Genomic DNA, 16,487 nt, shown 5'->3' on the forward strand with positions numbered 1-16,487 from the left:
CAGCAACGCACAGCAAAAAAGTGCTTCTACAAAAGCTGCGACAATACCAAACTAAGCCCAAGTTTTTTCAGCCTAAAAGGTTTGCAAGTGTTATTTTGTATTCTATTTATGGCCATCAAGATGAGACAGTGATCACTTGCTAGTGGAATAAGATGATAGGAAATAGAATTAGGGTAGTATTCATCCAATCTATATTAGCTAAACTTCTATCAAGTCTCCTAACAATCTAGTGGCTTCATCCAAATCAGCTTGGCTAATTGGATACGCACCTTCTTTTTCATCTTGAGCAAGAACAAGAACAAGATTAAGATCACCCATTAAAATCCAGGGCAGATTGTTTTAATTAGCAACATTATTCATGTAAGACCATTAACAACACTGACGATTCCAATCTAAATTCTTATATATCATCTCCGTTATACTCCATTGCCTTTTTTCCAATTTAGATAAATAAAAGATATGGTAATGCTTACTTGAGAGAAATCCGGTCTCTAGAGGTTAGCTTCCGTATGCAAATACACATCTCTAAATTGCAGAGGATAAATCAGCATAAACAGGTAAGGAAGTCAAAGACAGCCAACAATAGCAACAACATTATACTAGACAGAAGTGGCTTTAAAAAGAGATCAGGGAATTAAGTACCGATGAACAATGGTGGAAGTAGATGTGCACAGAGTTTCAGGGTTCTTAAGCAAGCAAATTGATATAATATTCATGCATATATGAAACCTAAACTACAGAATGGTCATTTGAGAAGTAAACTTAAAACCTTACATAGTATCTAAAACATAAATTCATTCTTCCAAGTATTTTATCCTCTCAGATTCTTCACTCTAGACCTTGATAGCATATTTCCTCATGGGGAAGTACATCTCCTTCTTCTTCTCCCTTTCAGTCTTCAATGACAACTGAAAGAAATCATGAGCAAAATCAGAAGAACAGCAAGGAAAAAACATTACATTATGTGCACCAAAAAAACAGAAGCAAGCAATACTGAGTGGACTAGTATGTTTTCTACACAAGTTCAGGGGCGGAAAAATTATTTCTACACAAGATCCAAAATGCTCAATCCTAACATCTTGTACCTTCGCCTGCCATTAAGTAAATTCAAAAGAGATAAAACAAAAATAATACCTAAACACAAGCTACCTTCGCCTGCCATTAAGTAAATTCAAAATCGATACTTCCCAAATTTCAAATAAACACAGGTTGTCATTGAAAGAACTAAGGGACCAAAAGTTTTACACTAAAGCTTATCAGTCTGATTGCAAAAATGATAACAACATAATGTGATCCCATGTGACAAGGTTTACCTACACTTATCCTGCCCCACTACTGTGAAACCCTTCACAATGTTTAACACATTTTGTTTGATGTTCTAGATACCAAGTATTGAAAGCATCGAGCAACTAAGGTATTGTGAAGCAGTGAAGGATCTATAACAGCTTGTATATAAAATACTGTGCTTCAAGAGAGAAGACTGATTGTTTTCAGAAGAAGAACTACCGTTTGTAAATAACAGCAACAAAGAAATTCTATATTACTACTCTGGTCCTGACAATATGTTTTTCTTAGAGGAACAAACACAATACACTTATGGATCATGATTCAGGCACACTCTTGTCAAAGTAACTCCTTACTTGTTTCAATGATATCAATTTGACACATTTTTTCATCACTGAATATGAAGAAGATGTGTTTGCTGCCCATGAAGTTACTTGGGTATCCATTTACATACAGCACATAAAGCAAAGATCTGATTTCCATAATCAGCAGAAACTCTAGCACTATTCTTAACTGATTCAAACATTATAACAGTGATAGGACATGATTAACCCTCTCTTCCTAACTAAATGTCATCTCCAATTTATTGATAGAGAAATGCTAGCAGGCTACTCCTTAAAGGGGGAGAATCAGTCATCCCCACATACGTAGGTCTCACGCACAAGGAATCACAACTGTAACAACTGTAGGATGAGGGATAGCAATACGCTACTCTTTCAAAGACTAGCTAGCTAGCACTCATCCGATTGATAATTCATTTCCCATACTATATAATTTGTAAATTCAAGGAAAGGTTAAAAGACTATAAAGCAAAGTAACAAGATGTACCTGATGTTTAGTCAGGCGTCTCCTGATAGCACGGGTCTTCTTTGGCCTAAGATCCAAAGGCAAAAACTTCTTGTTCTTGTATGCATCTCTAAGAGCAGACTTTTGCTTCTGAGAAATCACAGTAAGCACTTGTGCAATTGATAGCCTCACCACCTTGCTGCAACCAAACATACAATACCAAAGTTATGTCAACCCTTTAGAGACAGACAGACAGACACAATCATGTGATCAAACATGCTTCCGAAGATTAAATATACTCACATCTTAGAGAGTTTGTTAGGTGCACCACCGGTGACCTTAGCAACACGAAGCAAAGCAAGCTCAGCTTTCAGATCCTTGAGCTGTCCCAAAAGCTCAGTCTTGTTCTTAGTTCGGAGCTCATGAACTTTAATCCTTGCTACAAATGGAACAAAAGAACAAACAAAAGAAGAAAAAAAATCAAAATCTCCCAAAAACCCTAACAAATACAAGCCAAAATTGAAATCGGAGGACGAAATACACAATGAATAGCGGATACAAGGGTGGAACCATAGAGATAAACTTCTTACCCATTGAGAGAAATCGTTAATGGCAAATGTAGCTCCTCTTTCTTCAAGGTTCTACACTGGAGGAATAAAAATGCAATCGTTTGCTTGAAACAAGAAAGTTGAGTATATATAGTCGGAAATATATTAGGGTTTTTTGGTTTTATTTTTTCACAAAGACACATGTGCCCTTGTATTTATTTTAATTGACAATTTTACATTGAAACCTTACATTTTTTTCTTAAGGATATTAACGTCAGTTGAAAAACTAGGGGATATGTTTGTCAAACGAGACGAAGTGGGCGATACATTTGTAACTTGTTTCAGTTTGTCCATGAGAAAAACCTCTCTCTTTGTTTCTTGAGCTCAACATTTCAGTCATGGAAACCCTAGAAAAACCTGATGAAGAAACACTAAACAGTGTAAGAATTCCTTGATACTCTTTAATTGATTTCATCTAATAATCTCAGTCTATGTAATTTATCCCAAATATCTATTCACTGTCCTCGGATTAGGTTTTGGGGCATCATAGTTAAAATGATCCCCAGGTCAGAAGTTAAAATGTAGGCATCATAGTGATGCATTATATCTTTACATATAAAGAAGATTTGTTTGATTACTATGTTATGAGTTGCTACTGCTGGTCAAGTGCTAATCCTATAATTTTGCTCTTGAATCAGGGGAGTGCAAATGTGGTGGGAAATTGGGGTCCATCTGCGCTCCTCGGGGTGTTAGCTGGTATGCTATATGGTGGTAGCAAGGAAGCTTCTGCATCTGTTGTGAGTTGACATTTTGAAAATTTGCTCTCTCTAGTAGGTGCTATATACACAACAAACTCCATATAGTCTAGAAATGGAATTGAACGTTTGGGTGTTTGTATTATTAATTTTGAGAAGTTCTGTCTAAATCAGATTGTATTGACTAGCTCTAAGAAATTATTTGTTTGTATCATTGCAGAGTAAGGATGCAGAAGTGATGTTAAAGCTAGGTAGCACTCCAGACAAGCGTGAGCAGTATAGATTAATGAGAGATGCAATGGAGAAAAGGTTTGTCAGGGTAACGCGTGGGTCAATAGTTGGCGGGGTTCGCCTTGGAATGTTCACCGCTGCATTTTACGGTGTACAGAATCTGCTTGCTGAGAAACGTGGTCTACATGATGCTTATAATGTGGCAGCTGCTGGTTCAGCTACTGCTGCAGCATTCGGCTTAATCAGTAAGAAATTGATATTTACTGTTTGTTCAGCTGTATTCCTTGTTATTTAGTGGTTACCTATCTGAAGTTATACCTTTATTTTTCAAATAGTTCAGAAAGCATATAGACACTATATATTCTGTATAACTTTTTTTATAAACCTATGTTCTGACTATAGTCTACTTTCGTATTATGCTGATATGATATGTGAGAGTATTAAGGTTTGCAGTCATTTTTGTTCGTCGATTCATTCTCTCCTTCTCCCTTTTCAGTGCCAGGCTCCATTCAGTGGCGTGCAAGAAATATGATGCTGGGTTCTGTTTTAGGCGCTGCAGTCGGATTGCCACTCGGTACGACGATCCTATCTCTTATTTACTGGTTTTATGAATTATCGTAATGTCATAAAATTCCTCATGCCTAGAGTCAAAAGATATTTGCAAGCACTGTCACAAAATTTTGTGATTACAGCGTCTATCCTACTGTATTTCTATTTTTCTTTCTTATATGGAGAGCCATGTTTCAAAATTGCTTAGTTACAATATCTTAGTGTCTGTTAATAGTACCCACGTGTACATCACACTCTTTAGTGAGTAAGAAATCAATATGCAAGTTTATTGATTTTCAAGTTAGCTGCTGACCATCTGATAAACATAACATACCACTTGGTTCTGGTAAAAGCAGTACATTGGTAGAATCAACTGTTGATTTTATGGTTTATGTGGGTAGGGTCAATTGTTAATTCTGTAGTCTACATTGAATATATATAAGAAAGAAACCGTGTATCATACAGGTTGGTGTCATTTGAAGCTTATGGAGAAGGCAGATGAACAAAGACTGGCTTATGAATCTACACTGCCAGATAGGAGAGAGGAAAAGGGTGGGGTTGGCGGTGCCATTGATAGGCTTGAGGAGAACTTCAGAAGATCGAAGTAACAGATGCAAGAAGAAAGTTGTATCCTAGGGAAGAAAGGAAACAGAGAAGTGCATCTTTTTGAAGGAATAAGATGGCTCAGACATACACTGTACATCCATCTCTATGCAATGTAATCCACGAAATCCAAGAGCCAAATTTTGATTTCTATATTTTCTGTTCATTTTTTATCTATTTTTAGGTTATATAGTTTGCCCTCTCTCCTGATTTTTAATTTTGTTACTTTCTCGTTTGAGGAATATAGAAGGCCGCATTGAAGTTAACTCCTGGTCTGTGAGCTGGGGCTGGGGCTGATCAGAGTTCACCAAGAAATGACCTAATTCTATGGTAAAAGATATATTCCTCTGTAATACTTGCAAGCAAACTAAAATCTGAATGATAATAATAAAATTAAATCAAATAAAAATTGTAACACCTTAAAATAGCCTGATAAAAAAATTTGTAGCATCTTTTTGGCATTTTTATCAACTATGTAAAGCCATGGAATACAAAACTTTCGTCAAAACTCGTTAGAACTGGATCTCCCCTATAGAAGCTTGTCCAGTTCTTTTTCCCCTTGCTCTTTCTCCATATCTGCCGTCTAAACTTCTGAAAGGCATCTCTTCATGACTCAAGGCCTCACACAGGAACTGATGGTTCTTCTTTACCTGTCATTGGTTTAAGTTTTAGAGGTTTCGTATTTCATAGACAGGATTCAAAAGATAAGTCAGCCGTTGAATATATTGTGGAAATTGAGCTGAAGGTGAATTGTACCATTAGTACTGTCTTGAGGTAGCTAAATATTTGACATAGCCATATGAACTCTACAGTGAACCATATGAATTCTACAGTGAAATTTGAAAAGTAAGAAGAAAACCCGACTTACCTTTAGTCTTGCCTGCAAACTTCCTTTTCTTGCTAGCCCTCCTCCGTTTTCGTTCAGCTTGTGTTAGCTCTGCTTCTTCTTTGATATCTCCTTTGCCAGCAAATACCTCCTCAGGCGCCAACATAGTCGCATCAGAGACTACCAAAGGTGCAATCTGCCGATATAGGACAAAACTTTCATAATCCAATACCTAGTTTTAAATCATCGCATTTACACCCACTAATCTAATTTTACTAACTTAACCTCATGTTTGGTTTCTTATGAACGGGTGAGTGAGGTTCTTACCTCTTCCATTGCCAAAGCAGGAACATTAACTTGTATTGACATGTCTTCGATAATCTGTGCTACAGATACTAAATAAATATCAAAATAATTAAGGTTGATATCGTTACTATGTTCAACCGGAAATTTTAACAACCATACCGGCTTAGGGGTGAAGTGGAAATGGGATAGAGCATCCAACTTATAGCAGAGCTTCTGGAAGAGCAGACTTGCCTGACCATAGTTAAAAACACAAGACTTTGTTATACAATTGAACCAAAACCCAAATTAATTTTGGGGATTTAGTAAAAAAAAAAAGCACGTGAAGAGAAAACTAAAAACACAATGATTCCTTAATTTAAACCCAGAATCCCACATATTATTGCTGCTAACGAAGAATAAACGAATGCTAGACTACCGCGATCCACAGCTAAATGCATGTGCAATTGTGAAAACATGTAAATCTTCACCAGACCAATAAGCATTGATTCTTCTCCTTAATTATAAAAAGAAGTACACAAGTTATTGATTTGTGAATTTGTTGGCAACAGTCTAGTCTCCACAAGTACCTGAACAGAGAGACTGAAGAGTACTGGCCTACTGGGCGGTAAAAAAGCAAGCATATTATAACTTTACGTCAAGATATTAAAAGGGCAAATGTTATGTTTTGGACCTCTTTCTTTCGCTCATCTGAGAAAGACTCGGGCACTAGACCTGTCTGCTGCAAATATTCGTTCTGCACGGAGAAAACCAAACGTTTACTTAATCTGGTGTACGGTTAAAATGATATCAAAACCATGCTACTAACAATGTAGTGCATGGATACCCGAAGACAGCCATACAGAGCGCTTTGGAAGAAGAAGGACTAACCTCGTAACTTTTATGAAGCCCCTCCGTGTTCTTGTTTTCATCAATCTCTTTATACTCTTTTGGGGCTGCAGACGGTAAACTTGGTGCCTTTTGCACATCATCAAAATGCCCCTAGATATTCAGAATAATTAGGCACCAACTTGATGCTTATAAATTCCCCATGACAGGGAAAAAAAGAGAGAGAAGAACAGAACAGAAGTAACTCGTATGCATAGCTGGTGTTAAATATCTTTCTTTTAAACAAAATTCATCTGCTTTCACGGCCATCACCAATTTTCAAAATACCTTTTATAGAATGTAAAACATCATAAAAATTTATAACCCTCTTCTCAGTTTCAGTATTCACAAAAGGGATTTGGCATCCATCCATATATTTACCTCAAGAACCCTTTTCTTTATCAAATCTTCAAGGGATTGTGTGACCTCCTCTGTGATTACAGGAGCAGGTCTTACATTGTGCTCGAAATCTAGATCAACTTCTAGTGCAGTGTTTTTGCCCCTTTCTGCAGCACTAACCTGTCATCAGAAATAAATACTGGATTATATCCAAAACCTACAAATCCTAACAAGAGCAAATCAATTGAGTACTATGGTCTTCCTTATAAAATCAACATAGCTTACCTCTCCTAGCATATTCCATGATTTAGTCTCCATGTTCGCTTTCTCCATCTCCTCTATTTTAGCACGCTGCTTCTTTTGTTCTTTTTCATAGGTAGAAAGACTTCCTTCCTTCTGCTAACACAGAGAAAAGAAATCCAAGCTTTATCTGAATCAACGTGCTAACAAGAGAAAGAATTTTATTACAAGTTTTCACTATTCCATCTATATCAGAAAGGATAAAAACCTCATCTTCAAAGCCCTTATCAAAATCGTCCTCATCCTCTGAGTCCGAGTCCTCCACTCCTTCTTGAGAATCAGACTTTCTTTTTGTGCTTTCTCCCTTTTTCGCACCAAAGAAGTCTTCATATCTATAGAAAACAGTTCTAATAGTTCAGAACTTTCACAAAACATTTTAATTTTGATACAAGTAAGACATGATAACATGTTTCGTGATCCAACGAAAATAAATTTTCAGTTAACTATAACAGAATATCACTGAGAAAACTTCCATTACTCTATCTTCAGAAACATTTAAGACAAAGAGTTGCCCAGTTAAGTATATGGTGAAAGAAAAGCCATAATCATTTCTACCAATATAAACCCAGTTTGGAGAATTTTGTCTTTTGTTGTGTGTTGGGTAATTTGGAGAGAAAGAAATAGAATTGTTTTAGGAGGCATAACAAAAACTAGGGATGAGCTACTTTCGATCATCAAATCCGCCATGTTGTCATTTATAAATTTTCAAGGACATTCCAACTAATAAGGTCTTCATCAGTTGGAAAACTTTCATTCGGCATTGATATTGTGTAATTGCTTTTGAGGTTTATTTAGATATACTAACCTTAGCCCGTCAAAAAATAAACAAACAAACACAAGTATTTACAACCTCATTTCCCACAATCCAACTACTCACCAAAAGTAACCTGGTTTTACTAATATCTGTGTTCCATTAAAATAAGGTCAACATTTGTGTCTAATAAGTGGCTTTCTCGTAAAAGAAAATTTTAAGGTCGAGAATCAAAATTCCAATAATCAGTTATCTGAGGTTAGGGGAAAAGAAGGACCTGGCGTTTCCCATCTCATCGTCGTCTTCACCGTTATCAACTCCAAACTCTCCAAGCTACAAAAGAGAAAAAAAAATGCATATTAAACAAACAAAACACCTTATTGGAAACTTAAAGCCACATTTTCTGAATTTAAGAAGGAAGTCAAAACACAAGACACTAACTCAAACTAATTCTACTACCTCAAATCTATTCCTATTTCAGAAGGAGATACTCAATTAATCATATATTAGTATGTTAGGGTTTAGGGTTTAGGGTTTAAGGTTTCATATCAAATAACCTAAACATTAGAAAAATCAAAACACTAAAATACTTATCAATTAATTTTTACCTCATCATCTTCGTAGTCCTCCTCATCATCATCAACATCCCCGTCTTCATCCACCTCGCATTTACCAACACGTTTCTTCTCTTTCACACCACCATACTCCCTAGCTTCATCATCTTTCATATACTTCTTCATATCACTCATCTTCAAAAACTTATCTTCAATACCTCCACCTTCCTCGTCCTCATCCTCTTCGTTATCATCCTCCTCATCATCATCACCATCATCATCTAAACTACCACCAATCTCCTCAGCATCTTCCATATCCTCATCAGAATCACCACTCTCGTCATCTTCCATATCCTCATCAGAATCGCCACTCTCGTCATCTTCCTCATCAGAATCACCACTCTCGTCATCTTCCTCATCAGAAGCCCCACTTTTCTTCTCTATCTTCCTAATCAATCCATCAAAACCCTTAGAAATTTCATTTGGGTTTTTCTCAAAATGCTTTAATTCTCGTTTAAGATTCAATACCAAGTGAATCGATTGAGTATCAATTTGCTGCCATATTTGTTCAGCATCAAATCCTTTAACAAGTAATTTTTGAAAAGGAGATTTAGGGCAAAATGGATGAAGAGAAGAGTACAAGTATTGTGAAGCTAATCGAGTTGCTTGAGATAGAATTGGAGATGGTGATAGAAATAATGGAGGATCTACTGATTTTAATTCTTTTAGTGCTTCAGAACCTCCTTCCTCGTCGTTTTTAGAAATCGCCATACTTTTCAGTAAAACTCGAGCTCCGTCCTCTCTGTAAAACCCTAGTTTTTCTTTTGTACTTGCCTTTGTTTTCGCATTCCAATCAATAGAGGGGCTTTACCTAATAGGACAAAAACGGGTCACCCATAAATAATTTCAAAAACCTCTTCTCTAAAATAATTTTATAATATCTAAACAATCTGTATTTAGTTAATGTTAACTTTATTTTATTTAATTAGCTAGTGATTAAATTAAGGGAAAATTAGACTTAGACCCCACCCATGGATAACCCATAATATGAGGCCCTTAAGCAATATTGCGCAAGCTTTTGATACGGTAAGTTGGGAATTTATCATTGAAGTTTTTAAGCAATATGTTTTCTCTGAAAATTGGTGTTCATGGATTCTTAGTATTCTGAATTCAGCTCGGATTTCTGTGTTGATAAATGGTAGCCCGGAAGGTTTCTTTAGCATCTCTAGAGGTTTGCGGCAAGGTGATCCTCTTTCACCTTTGATTTTTGTTCTTATTGAAGATGTTTTAAGTCGCAATCTCTCTAAATTGTTTGCAAGGCGAAGTATGCATTCTATGGTTAGCAAGAAAGGTGTGGCTCCTACACACCTATTATTTGCGGATGATATTCTTATCTTCTGCAAAGGTAATCTACAGAGTTTGCAAAATCTGAAGCATATGCTGGGCATGTATCAGTGTGCATCTGGCCAGTATGTAAGTTATGCAAAGAGCAAGTTTTACTATGGTGGCGGCTCTGGCTCCCGTGCAATTGCAATTACATGGGTATGGAAAGAGCTACTTTTCCAGATAAGTATTTGGGAATCCAATTGAAGCCTGGAATTGTGCGTCACATTCATGTTCGCAAGGTGGTGGAGAAAATTATGGACAAGTTGGCTGGTTGGAAGGGTAAGCTTCTTTCCTTTCAAGCAAGGCTTGTTTTGATTAGATCAATTATTTCTAGCTATGTGCTTCATTCCATGGCCGTTTATAAGTGGCCGTGTACGGTTATTAAGCAAGTTGAGCGGGCCATTAGGAATTTTTTATGGTCAGGTGATGCTGAAAAACGTAAGTACTTCACGGTCCTTTATGAGGATTTGTGTTGTTCGCGGCGAGAAGGTGGCCTTGGCCTCAAGAAATTGGTGGATGTTAATAGAGCTATGCTTATGAAGCTGTGGATCTCTATTCGGGATTCAAACAAGATTTGGGCTAGATTCTTGCGGGCGAAATACTTCAAGTTGAATGGCAATTTGATTGATTATAAATTGGGTTCTTCGGTTTTTCCAGGAATCAGATTGGTTTACAATTTTGTGCAAAAGCACACACGCTCAATTATAGGTAATGGTGCTAATACTTCGTTCTTTTTTGATAATTGGTGTGGGTACTTTTCTATTGCAAGGCGGCTTGGAATTTTTTCCAAAGGTCCGAATGATTACAAGGCTAAGGTGAGTGACATAATTTTTGATGGTGCTTGGGCCATACCTTCGAGTTTGAAAGATATGATGATTCGTTGTAACATTGATGTTGATAATCTGCCGCTTATTGCTGGTGGGGATGATTACAAAATTTGGGACTTGGATAGCAAGGGTGTTTTTTCAGTCAAGTCTGCAAAGGCTGCTATTAAAATGCCAGGTAAAGTTTTGCCAATTGCAACACTTTTTAATAGACAAGTTGTGCACCCTACTTTAAGTGTGCAATATTGGAAAATCTGGCAGAAGCAATGTTGTGCAACTGAAGATAATGTTATCAAGAAGACTGGTAGAAGCATGACTATTTTTTGTCTGCTGTGTAGGAAGAGCAAAGAAACTATGAGCCATGTCACTTGGCACTGTCGAATAAGAGAATTTGGGCTTGGGATGCAAAAATTTTTAATCTTCGGCCAAAGGAGGATTTGGTAGCCTCTTACAAGGTTGCTAAAGGTCGAAGTAGGATGAGGATCTGTGGCTGGTTGCAAACCTTGCAATTGCCACAGAGCTCTGGAAGATGCCAACAAGGTTTTCTTTGAGGAATTTCGACTGCACTGGCTTGGTTTTAAGGGCAGAGTGTATCAGGTTATTCGTGATAACTCGATTCGAATGAGGGGCCACATGTACAACACGCAAGAAGATTTGCACATCTTGAATTATTTCAGGGTGCAGCATAGATCTAACAAGTTTTCTACTCCAAAAGCGGTTAGTTGGTTACCTCATAATCCTGGAGAAATTATAATCTGTTGTGATGGTGCTTCTCGTGGCAATCCTGGCATAGATGGAGCTGCTGGTGTTACCTTCAGGGATGCTAATTCTGCGGTTCTTGGAGTGCTTTCAGTTGGCCTGGGTTTTCAAACCAACTATTATGCGGAAGTTTGTGCTGTGATTTATGGCACATTGCTTGCTAAGAGATGGAATGTTAAAAACCTTTGCATCTGTTCAGATTCGATGAGTTGCATTCAAGCTTTTCAGTCGGGTGAGCTTCCTTGGCAGCTTGTTACGAAGTGGAAATTTGCGAGGAGCTTTTATGATAACATTCGCTATGTGTATAACTATAGGGAAGTTAATTTCTCGGCTGATGCTTTGGAAAAACAAGCTTGTTTGTTTGTTTGCTGAAGATGTATTTGAGTTTTATGAGGGTAGGTCAGGCTTTCTTCTTTCTGTGGAGTGGCCTGGAGAGGTTTATTTTCGTTTCAAATAGGTTAATCTAGTGTTGGCCAAACGTCTATCATTGGTTTAATCTCGTCCCTGTACAGTTTTCGTTTTTTTATTTTTATTGACCGAGTAAAAATATGAGGCCCTTAATTAAAAGAAGTTTAAATCTAGGCCCTGAAATATTAAAAGATCTTGATACCCTTATGCATATTGTCAAGCCCGTAATTAAATAAAATTTAAATCTATTCCAAAATTATTAAATCTAGTCCCGAAATTATTAAAGTACAGTGTGAATGTGTAAGCAGAAGTTGCACATGCATATGGCATGTGTATCCAGAAGTTACACATCCTTATGACATGTGTAATGCAAAGTTAAACTTGTATATATATGCAAAAAATAGACATAAAAAATAAAACATAAAAAAATACATGTATTACTTTAATATTCATTTACAACAATTTTTTAGCATGTGTAACTAGAATTTGCACACACATCTGTCTAGTGTAATCGAGAGTTGCATATGAGTCTATCTGGTGTAATTGAGAGTTACACATGTATCTGACTTGTGTATTCAGCGTCAACTCCAGTTCCAGCGAGACCAATACCACAAATAAGCAACCATGACTGCACTTCCTGTCTCCGTAGAACACAATAATAGTTTCAGCGTATATAGAACTTACAATAGTTTGTCAGATTCTATAGAACCTTACATATAATATTTCATGAAAAATGAATCAAATTTCTGTTAATAAAATTACCCCAAATAAGAATAACACTTTTAGCATGTGCATTTAGCATCTGTAACAAAGAGTCATGCATATGTCTAGTGTAACTGGAAGTTACACATGCATATAGCATGTGTAACTAGGAATTACACATACATATGACTTATGTAATCAGCAAATACTGAGCCTAATTGTGTACCTCTAGCAAAAAAAATCATCAAAACATCAAAACTAACAAGGTTAGCAATACGAACTTGCATACATCAAAACTTCAGAAACTAGTAGTTACACATATAACTACCTAGTAATTCAATTAGAACGTATATCTATAAGTTACGCATCTAATTAGCATGTGTAACTATTAGCTACACATCCAATAATTTTGAGTGACATGAACATATATGTCATGTGCAATCCAGCTGAACCTTTGGCGCCCAAAAAAAAAACACCACAGTAAATATCTCTTGGCACTGAAATGATACTAGTTATGCTACTTTCAATATTCATGCTAAGCATTTTTTCTACTGTTTTCCCACTGAATTTTTGGGCTCCGTTGGGACTTATCACAGGAAAAAGTGACAACACAAGACTATTAGGAGTGTAACTGAGTTACACATGTATCTGACTTGTGTAAATAAGAGTTACACATGTATATAGCATGTGTAACTAGGAGTTACACTTCCGCATGACTTGTGTAATCGGAAGTTACACATGTATATGACTTGTGTACTTGGAAGTTACACATGCATATTGCTTCCATACTAAGAAGGTAAATAGATGTTGCATGGAAGATCTTACGGAAGATGTGAATACTATCCCAAAATAAATGTAAATTCTACTGTCTTAAACATACTCACCAGTATTATGATGCAATACCTTGCCTGCAAGCTTTTCTCTAACTTCTGTAAACCTTTTTCTGTCTATTACGAGTGATAGTGCCTGCACAACTAAACATTAATTCAAGTTCCTGCAAATGCAATCTAAAAAATGTTGTAAATTCTAAATTCTCTGTTCTCTAGGCACCTCTCTGATCAGGTCTGAGCCTTGAATCTATCGGTGGCAACTTTTCCTACACAACTGGAGTAAGGTGTACATCAAAAACCACCAGTACAAATAGCTAAATCAAATGGAGATAACACAACAAACATATCACCAGTTTTGTGGATATCAAACCTTTAATCCAGGACGAGTTCATTGAGTGTAACATCAAAGCCGTCAAGTCATAATGCACGCTGCCATCCCATTTACCAAAAACTGTTGCTACTATTTGATAGCCAGATCTTGAACCACGCCTTGTACATGAAAGATATCAGTATGTATGCATCATTTAGAAATTATCATCTTGAACCACGCCTTGTACCAAAAAAAGTCATATAACTTACAAAAGAATCAGTAGCCATCCTTCTGCAGTTAGCTACCATACCACCTGAGCACCACCAGAACCACCAACTCCATTTCTGTATTTATAAGGAGTACCTGAAAACCATTGGCATATCCCTATAACTCACACAAACATAGCCATTCACATCCAATGCTAGCCTGCATTTACATCTCAGCCACCAACACATTTCCACTATGTTCTTCTGCGAATTCCATCAACATCACACCTCTTTGTTTCAGCTCCAACAATTTAGTTCAAAAATCGACCTGCAATTTCAGTTCCAAAACCATATAATTAGCATATGTAACTAGTTCAGACATATATGCAACTAATAAACTGAATTATGTATCATTTAGGGTTTACTCAAACTTTTACACTTATAATTAGCATATGTAACTAGCAGTTACACATTCAATTAGCATGTGTAACTCGCAGTTACACAACCAATTGGCATGTGTAACTAGTAGCTACATATGCAATTAGTTGCTCAACGGTTGCTGGCTTAAAGTGAGAAACCTACCAGAATCAGCCTCCAAAGGTTTCTCGCTTAACATCCTCTCGTGATTAGTTGTTCCATTGCCGTTTACAGAAGAATCATAAACTCCATCTTGCAAGTTTTTTTGGGTAATATATGTGGTTTTACCAACATGTGTAACTAGCAGTTACATATCCATATAGCTTGTGTAACTAGTGGTTACAGATCCATGTAGCTTGTGTAACTACTAGTTACACATCCATATAACTACCAAAAAACCTAGTACAACATACTTAGCATCCAACATTACAAGTGAATAGGGCTTCTTTATGACAGCCTTTCGCTTCATATAATAAACCTGGAATGGATGTATTACCTTTATAAGGGCTATATAGACAATCGAGAATAGAAGGACAGGTACACGAAAAGAAATAAAACATAACATAAACGTACATGTTGTGTGCCACCTAGAAGCAGAATAAGGCGCAACGGCCTCAGATTTAGAGAGACAGGCCTCAGCATCCCGCCACTGTGACAAGCTAATGTACACCTTCGCCAAATCATGTCAGATCTCTACTTCCAAGTTTTTATCATGGCTACCACTACCAAGTACGCGGTTAGAATCAACTACGTAAGCTAACATAATGTATTTTTTATTAAAATACTTAAGTAAATTGCATGAACCATTGAAATCAAAATGAATTTACAAAAACTAAAAATTATATAATAACGATAGATGAGTATATGGCTACCACTACCCTGTCTTATGAACCTTATAAGTTTTTTGAAGCCCTGGAATTTTATTCCGAACTTGAAGGAGAGCAAGAAGATGAGTATATGTCTCAACAACATTTTTAACTTGACCCTGAGCTATTTGAAGATTAGCTTTGATGCGTAATAACCTTCCTTGAGACCATTTTCTTGTTTGATCAAGAGCAGCATTAATGATGGTTTCAGCGTCGAGATACCGTTTTTGAGCTGATAAAATCCGAGTCAACAAAATCCATCCTCTAACATTGGACCCAGCCTCCAATTTCAGCAACTGAGTCACATAATGTAAAACAACATCCAACTTTCTCTGCTCGGCATTTTCTATACTAAGATGGTAGATAATGTCAGGGTTTATATCTTTCATGGTTCTCTCAGCATTTTGTAATGCTTCCAGCAATTCAGACTGTTTTCTAACCCTCTAGGAGTCAGTCATCACAGATCGTGCTTCAGCTGACAATGAAACACTTAGAAAGTTATGTGCAGAACTAGCCATTTGATCACATCTTCGTGATAGCATCTACAACCCATGATAGCTAACCAAATTCCTATATACAAGCTGTGAAACATATCCATACAACATCTACAGATGTTTTGATAATCAGATTCCGTCTTATCATCTACAGATACAAGTCAATAACTGAATCCATTGTAATCATGAGAGTTCATCGTGTTTAGCTGATTGAATTCACTAGTATTACCAACAAATTGAACCTAAAACAACAACATCAACAGTAATAACAACAATCTAAACGTACCTAGATTCAACACTCATTGATTCCAGAAAAATTATATTGTTCTGCTCTGATCTGAATAGAACAACCAAAACAAAAATCAAAACCTAATAAAACTAAATAAGAAAATAGAACTATTAAATGAGTCAATCATATTGAATCAAAACGAAAACGTTACCTGAAGTAGCTTCGAAACAACAAATTGGAATAAATTGATTGATTCAAATTGGAGTCACCACAATATCACCAACTAAAACCTGAATCATTCAAATTGGAGTTATTATACAAGATGACAAGTACTACCTAGGTTTAATCATGAATAAGTTG

The 16,487-nt window shown here is 36.5% G+C and overlaps 3 protein-coding genes across 5 annotated transcripts; 1 reads left to right on the top strand and 2 right to left on the bottom strand.

Annotated features, from left to right (window-relative positions):
• Nucleotides 1–583: 583 nt before the first annotated feature.
• Nucleotides 584–2,775, bottom strand: LOC113300071 (60S ribosomal protein L35). Its single transcript, XM_026549228.1, has 4 exons — nt 2,661–2,775; nt 2,374–2,509; nt 2,113–2,269; nt 584–908 (listed from the first exon to the last, which is right to left on the bottom strand). The coding sequence occupies exons 1-4, from the start codon at nt 2,662–2,664 to the stop codon at nt 834–836; spliced, it is 372 nt and encodes a 123-aa protein (XP_026405013.1). The 5' UTR covers nt 2,665–2,775; the 3' UTR covers nt 584–833.
• A 143-nt stretch (nt 2,776–2,918) lies between these two features.
• On the top strand, nt 2,919–5,145 carry LOC113300073. Of its 2 annotated transcripts, XR_003335396.1 has the most exons (6): nt 2,919–3,058; nt 3,317–3,415; nt 3,594–3,849; nt 4,101–4,178; nt 4,619–4,871; nt 5,004–5,145. XR_003335396.1 is itself a non-coding variant. In XM_026549232.1 (5 exons), exons 1-5 carry the CDS (start codon nt 3,017–3,019, stop codon nt 4,759–4,761), a joined length of 618 nt encoding a protein of 205 aa, XP_026405017.1. In that variant the 5' UTR covers nt 2,919–3,016; the 3' UTR covers nt 4,762–4,956. The 2 variants fall into 2 exon arrangements, 1 of the variants encoding a protein (XP_026405017.1); XM_026549232.1 differs by lacking the exon at nt 5,004–5,145 and having other exon boundaries at nt 4,619–4,956.
• LOC113300072 (U3 small nucleolar ribonucleoprotein protein MPP10-like) lies at nt 5,125–9,529 on the bottom strand. Of its 2 annotated transcripts, none has more exons than XM_026549229.1 (11): nt 8,751–9,529; nt 8,420–8,475; nt 7,600–7,723; nt 7,377–7,490; nt 7,134–7,271; nt 6,756–6,866; nt 6,559–6,621; nt 6,048–6,119; nt 5,910–5,963; nt 5,625–5,778; nt 5,125–5,406 (listed from the first exon to the last, which is right to left on the bottom strand). In XM_026549229.1, exons 1-11 carry the CDS (start codon nt 9,465–9,467, stop codon nt 5,378–5,380), a joined length of 1,632 nt encoding a protein of 543 aa, XP_026405014.1. In that variant the 5' UTR covers nt 9,468–9,529; the 3' UTR covers nt 5,125–5,377. The 2 variants fall into 2 exon arrangements, with proteins under 2 accessions (XP_026405014.1, XP_026405015.1); XM_026549230.1 differs by having other exon boundaries at nt 7,377–7,487; nt 8,751–9,527.
• Between the last annotated feature and the right edge of the window lie 6,958 nt (nt 9,530–16,487).

Source organism: Papaver somniferum, chromosome 7 (assembly GCF_003573695.1).
Source record: "Papaver somniferum cultivar HN1 chromosome 7, ASM357369v1, whole genome shotgun sequence".
NCBI lineage: Eukaryota > Viridiplantae > Streptophyta > Magnoliopsida > Ranunculales > Papaveraceae > Papaver > Papaver somniferum.

Excerpts from the sequence above, each read along its gene's own strand:
- LOC113300073 (XM_026549232.1), top strand. The coding sequence starts at position 3,017 with ATGGAAACCCTAGAAAAACCTGATGAAGAAACACTAAACAGT. Across the intron at positions 3,850-4,100 it reads TGCAGCATTCGGCTTAATCA|TGCCAGGCTCCATTCAGTGG; the intron begins GTAAGAAATTGA and ends CTCCCTTTTCAG. Across the intron at positions 4,179-4,618 it reads TGCAGTCGGATTGCCACTCG|GTTGGTGTCATTTGAAGCTT; the intron begins GTACGACGATCC and ends TGTATCATACAG.
- LOC113300071 (XM_026549228.1), bottom strand. Across the intron at positions 2,270-2,373 it reads CCTAACAAACTCTCTAAGAT|CAAGGTGGTGAGGCTATCAA; the intron begins GTGAGTATATTT and ends GTTTGGTTGCAG. Across the intron at positions 909-2,112 it reads GACGCCTGACTAAACATCAG|TTGTCATTGAAGACTGAAAG; the intron begins GTACATCTTGTT and ends GATTTCTTTCAG.
- LOC113300072 (XM_026549229.1), bottom strand. The coding sequence starts at position 9,467 with ATGGCGATTTCTAAAAACGACGAGGAAGGAGGTTCTGAAGCACTAAAA. Across the intron at positions 7,724-8,419 it reads GATGAGATGGGAAACGCCAG|ATATGAAGACTTCTTTGGTG; the intron begins GTCCTTCTTTTC and ends TGTTTTCTATAG. Across the intron at positions 6,622-6,755 it reads GGCTTCATAAAAGTTACGAG|AACGAATATTTGCAGCAGAC; the intron begins GTTAGTCCTTCT and ends TTCTCCGTGCAG.